This window comes from Solanum verrucosum, unplaced genomic scaffold (genome assembly GCF_900185275.1).
Source record: "Solanum verrucosum unplaced genomic scaffold, falcon-dt-bn FXZP01000128.1, whole genome shotgun sequence".
Classification (NCBI taxonomy): Eukaryota; Viridiplantae; Streptophyta; class Magnoliopsida; order Solanales; family Solanaceae; genus Solanum; species Solanum verrucosum.
The window spans coordinates 248,447-259,706 of NW_026020327.1; the positions used below are offsets into that span (position 1 = coordinate 248,447).

Consider the following 11,260-nt stretch of genomic DNA (forward strand, 5'->3'; position numbering starts at 1 on the left):
TTTTTCCAGTGTGCCGGTTGGAAAAATGAGTAGGAAAATCATGTTCTATAGCACAAATTTCCCACTGATTCACGGTGGGACAAACCTTTGTTTCTAGTAGATAATATTTTAAAAATTGAAAACCAAAACTATTGACGGAAATTTTTAATACCGTAACATGCCCACCCCTATAATACTGATTGATGAGGTTATAGGGGTTCACTCTTTTGACAGGATGAATCAACATTTCCATTCAATAAAAAGAGCCTCAAGAAAAAAGTACGATGTAATAATAGAAGATAACTTCTCAATGAAATATTGCATAATGCAGTAAGGCATTATCTGCTCAATCTAAAATAGCTCATCAATGCTATAACAACAGGAAAATGGGGAAAAAAAATGAATTTTCTACTCTGTTAAGTGGATATTCTGTAATCCAGTTGTTCTTATATGACTATACAATTTTTTTTTTTACATAAATGTGGGGATGAATAGTTCAAGTTGTCTATGGTAATATTAACAGTGTTACCAAAAAAGGATAGTTCAAGTTAGCTTCAGAGTGCTTTCTGTTCTAGTCTTTGGTTCCAATTCAGGCAACGGGTCAAGCTAGAGAACCAATCACCTGTTTGGTCATACTTATTGACTGTAGGAAGCGGATGAGGGCTCACACATATTCGAACAGAATCTCCTCTCAACAGTTCTTGTCGTCTCTTCCCATCAAAGGAGACCCAAGCATTGTCACGTGCATCCTCTGGAATCTGTTTACATGCAAATAAGTTGAGCTTCTAACCAAATAGTATGAAATGGCATCCAGAACAGAACAAACAGTTCAGAAAGAAGCAGTTGGGACTAGGATTCCTACTAGACACAACTCGCTGAAATCACGGAGATTTCATGGTGTGACATCAAGAGATGCATTCATCAAGGAGTCAATTGTCAAACAAGATATAACAGTGTGCATCAATAAATTGGACATGAACATTCATCAGGGTGCCGATTGTCAAATAAGATAGTTGTATACAGGTTTTTGCACCAATAGTACTCCATTTGGACAAAAAATTAAAGCATCCTAAGAAACTTAAAGTAACTCAGGAATCATGTCAATCTCCATTTAAGAATATTGACTAGTACATATTCTAACATGACCTATTAAAATCAAGCACATATTCAGAAGCATTTAAAGAAATAAAGGGTGAGGTTGTAGCTTCTGTTTGTCTTTTCAGTCTCAAAGTATTAGTAGTTGCATATGGTGCTTCAGATATGTGAACTGGAAGATGTGTTTCTACAGAAAAAAATGCAAAAAGAGACAGCACCTATGGGGCTTTAAGTGAAAACTGGCAAGCAAAGCACACACTTCCTCAAAGTGAAGCGCTCAATTAATGAATTACTTAAAATATCTAGCACAAACAAAGTACAACATAAAACATTATATTGCAATTGAAATTACTAATTTCAACATCCATCATACATTATTGACAATAATAATAAAAAAACTCAAATTGAACATCATTGAAATGTAATTTCAACAGGAATAAGAAATTACTCATATCATAAAACTGATTTTCAACTTCTGATTTTGATAAATCAGCCATAAAAATGAATTAACTAGCAACATTCAATATAATATTTAATTGTATTAACAACTTCCCCACGGAGTAGACGAGAAGTCCAAGATAAGAAGCAGCAGAAGAAAGGACACACATTCTAGAAGAAGAAAAAAATTGTAGATGTTATGAGAGAATCCCATTGTACAGGTAAAGAACCTATACAAGAATATGGTTCTCTACAATAGACATCGAGTGGCATGTAGAAGACTAGTCCTTAACTCCTCATTTGTACTAAAGTATATTCTATCCCTTCAAAACTATTCTATTTCTCTGTCCAAACTACTTACATAAGCTCCAATGATGGTACATTCAATACCCTGTCTCTTCTTTTCATCATTGTGAAAGTCTAGCTGAACAAATAGTGGCATTATTGTGGCAGACTGTTTTTTGATAAAGCTAAAGTCATTATTGTGGCAGACTTTTCTCACTGTATGCAGACAAATTCTGCATTATCCACCATAATCCACCTTAACTGGCTCTCTACTTTCCAAAGCAAGCATAGGTGGTCCAACATTTACACACGTAACACCACCTAACATATGTTGTATTCTTTATCAAATTGCAGCTGTAAGAATAGCCCCTTAGTTACTTGCCAAGTGAAAAAGATTTTTATTGTCAAAGTTATAAAATTCAAAGTTAAGAATATGGAAATGCACCTTTCTCCTAAACGATTGTATCAAACAAGCACCATTATTTTTTTCTTTCCATCTCACTGTATCTTGGTCCATTTGTGAGATATCCATTTATATAAGTTTTGTAGGGTTCTTCTGAACCTCAAGCCCCAAAGAGTTTCTCCATTGTGTATATTATGTATGTGAGCAGTTGTCTTTTTTTCTCTGGTATCTGTATACCAACTACAGTTGGACAAGCATTATCAGAATGTCATCATCAAATCATTGTGCTTTCAGAAACGGACTTAGTGTCTACATCCAACCTTGATTTAAAAAACAGACTGTTCCATCATAACAAACTCTGTATGATGGAACATTTGGGTGCACCTGCATGACATCTGTCTACTTCTAGTTTGCTTCCTCTTTTACTATTCCTCATCATTCATTCTTTTGAAACCAACGAATGCCATCCTTAAAATAAGTTGTCTATTTTTGCACAACTGATCAATCCATTTTTTTTCTTTCAATGGGTCCATCCTTCAACTCTTTCTTGCTTAAATACCCCCACTAGGTTCACTAGTAAGGATTCAAACTCGTGACAAGCGGCTAGAACACGGTCCATGTTTCTACCTTAGTCATTGAACCAATGACCAGGAGACAAACAAAAGACATTGACAAGTAAAAGATGAATAAAGAATCATCATCCCACTTCCACGGATTGGTTATCGCATAGTTCAAGACATCCTCCTAAAGCATACAACTCTGGGATCCTGTGTTAAGAGATCACTAATGACCAAGATACAACAATGCTCCTATATTCTTCTCAAATATTTTTTTCAGTTATTATTCTTCCCAATTTTTTTTCTAATACTTTCCAATTCAGTTAAGGTATTCAGTATGGGGTTATAGTTAGAAATTAGGTCCATTAAGTATCACTTCCCAGAAAGTATAAACGAACATCAAGCTACTAGCACCAGTAATTAAGATAACTTATTTTATGACTATTAAGATATTAACTGAGAAAGTCACCTTTAATTCCAGCTTTGCAGAGTCGGGGAAAATGACAGGTCTGGATGAGAGCGTGTGTGGGCAGATTGGTGTGAAGAGCATGCAAGGAACATTTGGGTGCACCTGCATGACATAAATTTCCTTGTGATATACTGATATTCTATTCTAGCAACCACTTGGTCAAGACGAAACAATCAACTACATTGACCAGAAGGAGCACAGTTTTGAAGGATGCTTCATCATCAATTAAATGAACGATAAACATACAACTTCCAAAATTTACAAATTAATCTATAGCAAAACCATTTACTACAAGATGCAATTTCAAGATTGAGTGAGTGGAATGAAAGAATCAGAGGGAAGTCTTCACAAAGCTAAAATTTCTTAGCAGTACACTGAAAACTCATTTGTTTAACATAGTTCCACCAATTTTCTTTTGATGCCAAAAAACAGTTCATACTTGCTGACAACGTGATTGAGTGCTGCAAGTTACGGACTTATTGCACACATTGACACTAAGAGTGACATTTTATGAAATAATTTTATGATCTCCACTATTCTCAATCAGTATAATAAATAGGATCCTGAAACAAGATTATGCATTTATTGCTTTATCATGAATAATAAATAGGAAGTGGAAAGAAGTAAACCACTTGATCAATATTAGATTAAGTAAGGAGCTAAGAACCATAAACATCAATACCACTGAATACAGAACCACAGAAAGAAGCTTGCCATCAGTTTTTTTTGGTAATCAATGATAGGTTTTCAACCTTTTCCAGAAAAATTAATAGTAGGTTTTTATTCAGGAGCCCAACTGCAACTAACTTAGCAGCTTTCTCCCACATCTTCAAAGTGATCTTTTTATCTATTTCAACTTCAGTATCTGTTGCATCCCCCCATTTCCACATCAAGATTTAACTATTGACAAGAGGAATCACTGCTTCTACCAATAGCTCTTAAAATATGTCATGAAGCTTCTATATCTTTACTATTAAGTGAATAATGCAGTCTTCTTTCTTTCCCTTATCTCTTCTTCTCCTATTTCTTCTTGAGAAGGGAATGGGTAGTGTACTGCTTCTCTGTGGTTCTTTTTCAGTAGTTCATTATTGCCACAACAAACTGCTCAAGCTGTGAACCCCTCACAACTTACACTAGTTCTATAATTTAGCTTTAACTCAACCTTTGCTTTGGATACCACTCATTACACTATGCTCAATTTTATTCATGTAAATTAAAAAGGTTCACATCTTTCAGAGATAATAGTTACCATGGAACCTCCAGCAGCCGTAGAATAAGCTGTACTTCCAGTTGGTGTGGCTACTATGACCCCATCAGCTTGCACCTGCCAAATAACATAAACTGGCGTCAGGTATCTCCATATTCTCTAGCTCCCTAATCAAGTGGATGCTTGTTGAACAAAAAAGTTGTCTTGGAAGATCTATAAAGCCTGAAATATGAAAAGTGGGATTCTTTTGTTCTTCTGAAAGGGCAATGGGGTGGCTGGGAGTGCTTTACAAAAATGCACCTTTGTAATGAGGCGGTCATGTTCATAACACTCAATTTTGGAGAGATATGGATTAGAACCACGATCAACTACAACTTCATTTAGAACATCAAACACCTTTCCAGGCATTGCTTTCCCATTTCTGAATATTTCACATTGAAGACGCATTCGCAGAGTTATATAGACACCATCCAGAGTTCCATTTCCATGAATGACTTGTCTTAGATCCTTCTTATAATCCTCGAACTGTATATATTAATAAGAAAAAGTAAGAGGAGAGACTTTCCAAGTGAATTAATAACTAAATCATAACATTGTCAGTCAGGAAGCATACTGTATGGGAAGTGAGAAATCCAAGGGATCCTAGATTAAATGACACAACAGGTGGGATTGCCCCTCGAAATAATTTTGAAGCATGGAGTATAACTCCATCTCCTCCTAGGCAGGCAACAAAATCAACCCTTTCATGAAGATCACTGCATTAGGTACATCAGGCAAGGTTAGCATCTTTTTGTGAAGTAAAAGAAGTGAACCGAGACAAAAAAAAAAAGAAAAAAGAAAAGCTATCTGCAATACAGTTTATGAGTCATCCCACCTAGTATCTTGACTATAAAAGGTCTGAACAAACCCGAAGCCTGGAATTTGAGCAAATATATCATGCACCTCCGGTTCAACAAGAACATTCATTTTCTCTTGGTAATACAAGAAAGAAGCAACCTTCAAAGAAGAATGAAAATAGAAAAGCAAATGAGTTAAAACTATGAGATAGTAAACTAATTGCCTGAGATGCTTATCTAAAATAAATGTAAAACCAAGTAATAAAGAACAATAAGGACATAGTTTCCCCTGTATAAGCATGCTGAAAAAGAAAATAGTGGATCTGCTAGAAGTGCATATTTTTCTGAAATATGGAACCTTCAAAGATAAGTTCCATACATGAATCATAGAGCTATGCACAACAAGTTGAAATTATATGTTCTCAAAATGAAACAAATGGAGGAAAATCTCCATGGTTTAAGCTAACCAAGATTCAATTGGGCAAAATTAAGAAGTGACTTGCATGACACACTCAAATTCATGTAGGAGGGATGAAATCAGTGGACAAGAAGATCCAAAATGATTAGAGAAAATTAACGGCCATATATTCCTTTCTCATTTTGGTTGGCGCATACAAAATTGGACAGAAAGTAGATGAACTCATATTACAGATGATTGACAGTCACTAAATGTTCATTCACAAATTAACGGCAGGTTCTGTAACGTGTTTGTATATGCTGATGGGCTAGTATGACAAAGGAACATATGTCGAGCATATTCTTTTTATTCTAATTGTTGATAAAGAATAAACAGGAGCAAGTAGGCCTATTTGATCTCTCAGCCTGGATTTTTCAAGATATATATGTAAGAGTTCAGAAAGAAGATAAGATGATTGTGTAGCTCAGAAATTTCAAATGAGCCAAATTAGATGTCTTACTCTCAAGGAAAATTTGAGGGTCTTCCTTTCAATTGTAGTAAACACAAATGTGAGCCTTGCAAGAGTAAATTAGCAGCTCTATTTAACCTACTGATAACTGTATGCATCCTCAGGAAAAATAAACAGGGAGAGCATACCCAGCATTAACAGAGTAGTCAAACAGAGTCCAAGATCAATTAATGATAACTGGTAAGCACCTCTTTGGCTTCCTCCAAAAGTTCTTGTCCCAGCTTCTTTAGAAGGAGAACGGTCTTTGGCGTGGATTTCCATGAAAGCTTCTGCTGCTGGGTGCTAGGATCAGTGAAGGTCAAGGAAGATTCTGCCTTCTTTCTGGACTGCACTCTTACCACACCAGTTGAGGACGTGCACATATTTCCTTCAATCAGCTCCATGTTAGCATCAACTGAAGATTTGGGAGCCTCAATGTTCTCCCTAGCTTCAGGAATTTGTCTAAGAAGTTCCTCAGCAGAAGTTCTGTTGTTTGATCTTCTAGGTAGTGTCCTTTCATGATCAGTCGCAGAAACACCTTCATAAGTAAGAGTTTCATTTTCTTCTGAGTTAGGTGGAGAGCCTACCTCCTGCGTTCCACTACTATCACACAATGGATTCCCACTGGAGGGGACATCCTTATAGGCATTGGGCACAATGTCTGGTGTGTAAAGAGTCATGTATTGTCTCCATTTAGAGACCATAACTGATGTCCTCCAAACTCCTTCCCTGCTGTGGAGATAAATGGGTTTTCTGTATACATCAGAGACCATTGCTGCGAACTTCTCAACCTGATGCACTGAAGGTGTTGTGCCAACTTCAACAGGAAGTTTAAGAACTTCAATATCTCCAAAAAAAATGGCTTCATCCAGAACTTTTTCATAGAAGTTGTCCTTTATAGTCTCAGCTCTGAGATCTATAATAGTTTTGAACCCTCTCTCCAACAGCCATCTAAGACCTTCTTCAGTTACCTGGCCACCTCTCCAAAAAGCAACCTCAGAACTTGCAGACTCCGCCTCTTCTTCTGATGAAAAATGAACAGGATCCCAGTTAGCAAACAATGCATGGCAGGGATGATCATCTCCGCGGGAAAATCCAGAATCATAACATAAATTCTTCAGCCTTTGCAGCTTTCTCCATACAGCAATGCTCCTAGGATCATCCGGTGTTAAAAAGTTTTCAAGAGCAACGTGCAAGCTCTCACAATACCTCTTCATTTCACCTCTGAAAAAAGCTAGTGGAGGAAGCTTATCATCCATTTCATGCTCATCAAAATCACTACATGTGTTGATTATCAAGGATCTCCCTGATAGGACATCCTCCCTCCCTTTGTTTAGAAGACATATCATGCATCCTAGAACAGAAGCTATTTTGTCCTCCAGTAAATGTTTATCTTCTGAGGGCACATCATATGAGATACAACATTCTCCAGTCACTGGATTGCATAGTGTGTCCATTAACGTGTTATGAAGTTGTTCGGCAGCTCGAAGGATTCTACAATATGCCTCTATCTCAGCAATGTCCCCAGGTAGAGGGCCAATCCAGGGTAACTTTGATATACCACGGGGCTGGGGAGTACAAATTTCAGGAAAACAGTCAGCTAACTCATGAAGTTCAAACCAATAACTATTCAAGTAGACGGAAACTATTTCGAACTTTATGATACCCCTAGTATACGGGGTAGTCCTTTCCTTTGTCAATAGGGTTACTTATATTGCAAAATAAAAATAAAACTGAGCAGAAACCATCCTGGATCACAACTTATCAAAAAAAGATAAAAAATAAACCATCCCCGATCCAGTAAATAAACAATGATAAAAAGAAGGCAAAACATAAAAATACTGAACTAATTAGAGACAAAAAGGAGAGGTAACAAGAACAATAACATAGTTGAAAGATTTGTGTGCAAACGTTGGTTTTGCTTAAGAAATAAATTAATCAACTAAGTTGTTTCAAACAAGAAACACTTGGCTTCTGTATCAGTCTATACAAGAGACACCAAAATACTGAAACAGGCAATATGCCACATTATTGTGGGGGGAAACAAAATAGCTAGAAGCAGATCTGATAGCTAGAAACCCAAGCCTATCATTGTTGTGTTTCATCCACTATATGCAATCCAAGAAAAAAGAGCATTGGTTGGTAATTGGATTCAATAAAGATAGAAAGGAACACATAATAATACACACGTTCCGACTTCTGCTTAGAGTTCATCTCTCTCTTCTTTTACTTCCTATTCTATGGCACATGAAGGTTCAACAGTGGCATATCTTACATGAAGTGAACTGAAAGACAATCTCAAGTCTACTCATTTGAAGACTCATTGGCCTGTAAAGTGACTAGTACATTTCAAGCAAGATCAAAGGTAAGCTTCCAACACCATCCCTTTCTGTCACCGTCAGTGCAGCCAGCTAACAACAACAACAACATACCCAATATAGTCCCACAAGTGGGGTCTGGGGAGGGAGGGTAGAGTGTATGCAAACCTCACCCTTCTACCTTGTCAGGTAGATAGGTTGTTTCCAATAGACCCTCGGCTCAAAGAAAGTAAAACACAACATTTATACATAAGCAGTAACAACAGCGCGATAGTAAGAAAATAGAGGCATACAAGACAAAAGTAGTACACCATAGAAAACTAAGAGTGAGAAATACGGAAATACTAAAATAATACTAATAGTTCTAGCCAGAGAGACCAGATGTAAAACTATTTAATACTAGCCTTCTACCCGAATACCCAACCTCCACAGCCTCCTATCAAGAATCATGTTATCAAGAGTCATATCCTCGCAACCAGCTAATTAACAAAATAAGAGGGCAAATATCCAAAGCTTTAAATGACAGAAATCAAACTTGAATTACAGGGGAAAATAAGTGGTAGTGGACTACATTTCTATTTTCACAACCAATTCTCTCCACAACATTATAGACATTGATCAATTAAAGCAAAAACAGGAACACCAACCTGAGAATCCAAGCCAATGTTAACAGAGAACGCATTGGAGAGATCAGCACTGACAACAAGCTTCATTCTTCGCCTTTCAACACATTTGAGGTTCCTTCGCAACACAGACCCACATGAATATGAAGACCCAATTCCAAACCTTGAAATCTTTCCACATCTTAGCTGACGAAGATGAATTACCCCTATCCGACCCATACCAAACTGGCATGGACAATAAGCTGCCATACCACCATTCAGGGGAAAAAACTAACTACTAAACTCCAATTCTTCACCAGAAAAATCACTACAACAAATCAATAACTTTGGTTTCTCGATATCTGGGTTAGTATAATCCAAACTTGAATTTCAAGATTCTTCGTATTGATTTCTTGAAGTCGAAATTCTTATTGTGTTGCTTCTCTCAAGAACAAACAAAGGATCATTTCAACAATCCCCAGATTTTGGGTGCGTGCTTATTATGTCTAATTTTCAAGAATTTCAAGCTTCAATGTGAAGTGTTGATAATGGAGTTTGAAGCTGTATATATGGGGGCGGGAAAAGAGGGAAAGTGGTAAATGTGATGAAATTGGATGATTTTAGCTACAAGTTGTAAGAAGATGAAAATTAGTAACTAGATTTGTGCGGTGGAGTGTTACGTATTCTTTATCTATATTTGATATTGAATATCCAGTGTCTTAATTAGAAAGTGTTTTTCTCTAGATTTTCTGGCACGAAATCAAATTTAATTGTACTAGTAAGATAATGAAAATTGTGGGAATCAATGATGAAAATTTCCACAACAAAGCAATGCCCAAAAGCCTCATGTCTTTCTTGGTCAGACTAATCCAATCGGCGATTTTCGACAAGTCTTTCCGAATTGGAAAAGCAAGAAGAGGAACTTGTCCCGGAGTCTCGGAGACTCATTCTGACTGAAATAAGGGATGTGTCTTTACCAACTTCCAAATATTCCATTTTAGAGAAAAAATGTGCTCCGTCGATTGTTGTGTTCGTGTTAACCAAGTCATCAAGTGCCGTAAATTTTCCCAGGGGATATTGGAGTATTGGTTCGACTTTTCCATTTTTTATTGTTGATTTTAAAGATGAAAAATGAGTTGAAATTATATTATGAGATGTTTTCCAATTTTAAAATACAAGAATTTAGAATTTTATTAGTTAAGGTATTAATTTTAAAATATAATAAAAAATCATGACCAAACGGGTCATATAATGTATTACCTTTTTGAAAAACACAAATATAAAATTATTTTTCATATCTCTTATCGTCTTTGTTGCTATAGCATGTCTCATGCTATGTATGAGCAAGGGTGGAGAGGGAAAAGGGGAAATTTATGAAAATTCTAGCTCCATTGCTATCAATTGCTTCTAAATATGTGGCGGTTCGTGTTTTTAGAAGACCAAATTTACTCTTAACAAGTGATTTATGTCTTCTCTACATAAGAGCAAGCAAGAATGAACTAGAAATCAACATGGGTTGCGATGCAGTGGTGGAATTATCACACCTTTAACTAGGCATTTCGGGTTCGAGCCTTGGATATGAACAAAATTTCATTGGGAGCACAACCCCTAAATAAATCCTGCAGTGCACAGTTTGATATTAATCGAGACTCTAATATGAATTCTGGACACCAAGTGAAAAATCTCAAAAAAAAAAAAAAAAACAAATAAAACTATTCCAAGAGGACAAAACGTTATAACCAACATTAGACTTTGGGACACAGTTCGAATAAGCAAAGCATGATGCAACCAAATCTTCTATGAATATGACCTTGCATATACATGTTTTAAACTTAATTGTCGAGAATATTTTTTGATGACTATATTGAGTATTAAGAGTCTAAGGGTTTATTCAATCGTTTGTTATGAAAAATATTTTCTAATTTTGTCATGGTTGTTTGTTCAATATTTTTGAAAAACACAATCTAGAGAAAAACAAAAACAATTTATTCGGTATAATTCCACAATGTGAAATCTGGAGAGGGTAGAATGTACACAGAGCTTACTCCTATCTTGTGAATGCAGAAAGGTTGTTTCTAAAAGATGCAGAATGATATATTTAACATAAATTTTAGTAACTTACTTTTAGCCTCATATTATTTTGATTTTCAACAAGTAAAAACCACT

The 11,260-nt window shown here is 36.1% G+C and overlaps 1 protein-coding gene across 1 annotated transcript; it reads right to left on the reverse strand.

Annotated features, from left to right (window-relative positions):
* Window positions 1-451: 451 nt before the first annotated feature.
* On the reverse strand, window positions 452-9,364 carry LOC125835630 (NAD kinase 2, chloroplastic-like). The gene is made up of 8 exons (XM_049514737.1): window positions 9,140-9,364; window positions 6,384-7,742; window positions 5,308-5,429; window positions 5,047-5,188; window positions 4,734-4,958; window positions 4,476-4,550; window positions 3,227-3,328; window positions 452-737 (listed from the first exon to the last, which is right to left on the reverse strand). Exons 1-8 carry the CDS (start codon window positions 9,362-9,364, stop codon window positions 534-536), a joined length of 2,454 nt encoding a protein of 817 aa, XP_049370694.1. The 3' UTR covers window positions 452-533.
* Window positions 9,365-11,260: the final 1,896 nt, after the last annotated feature.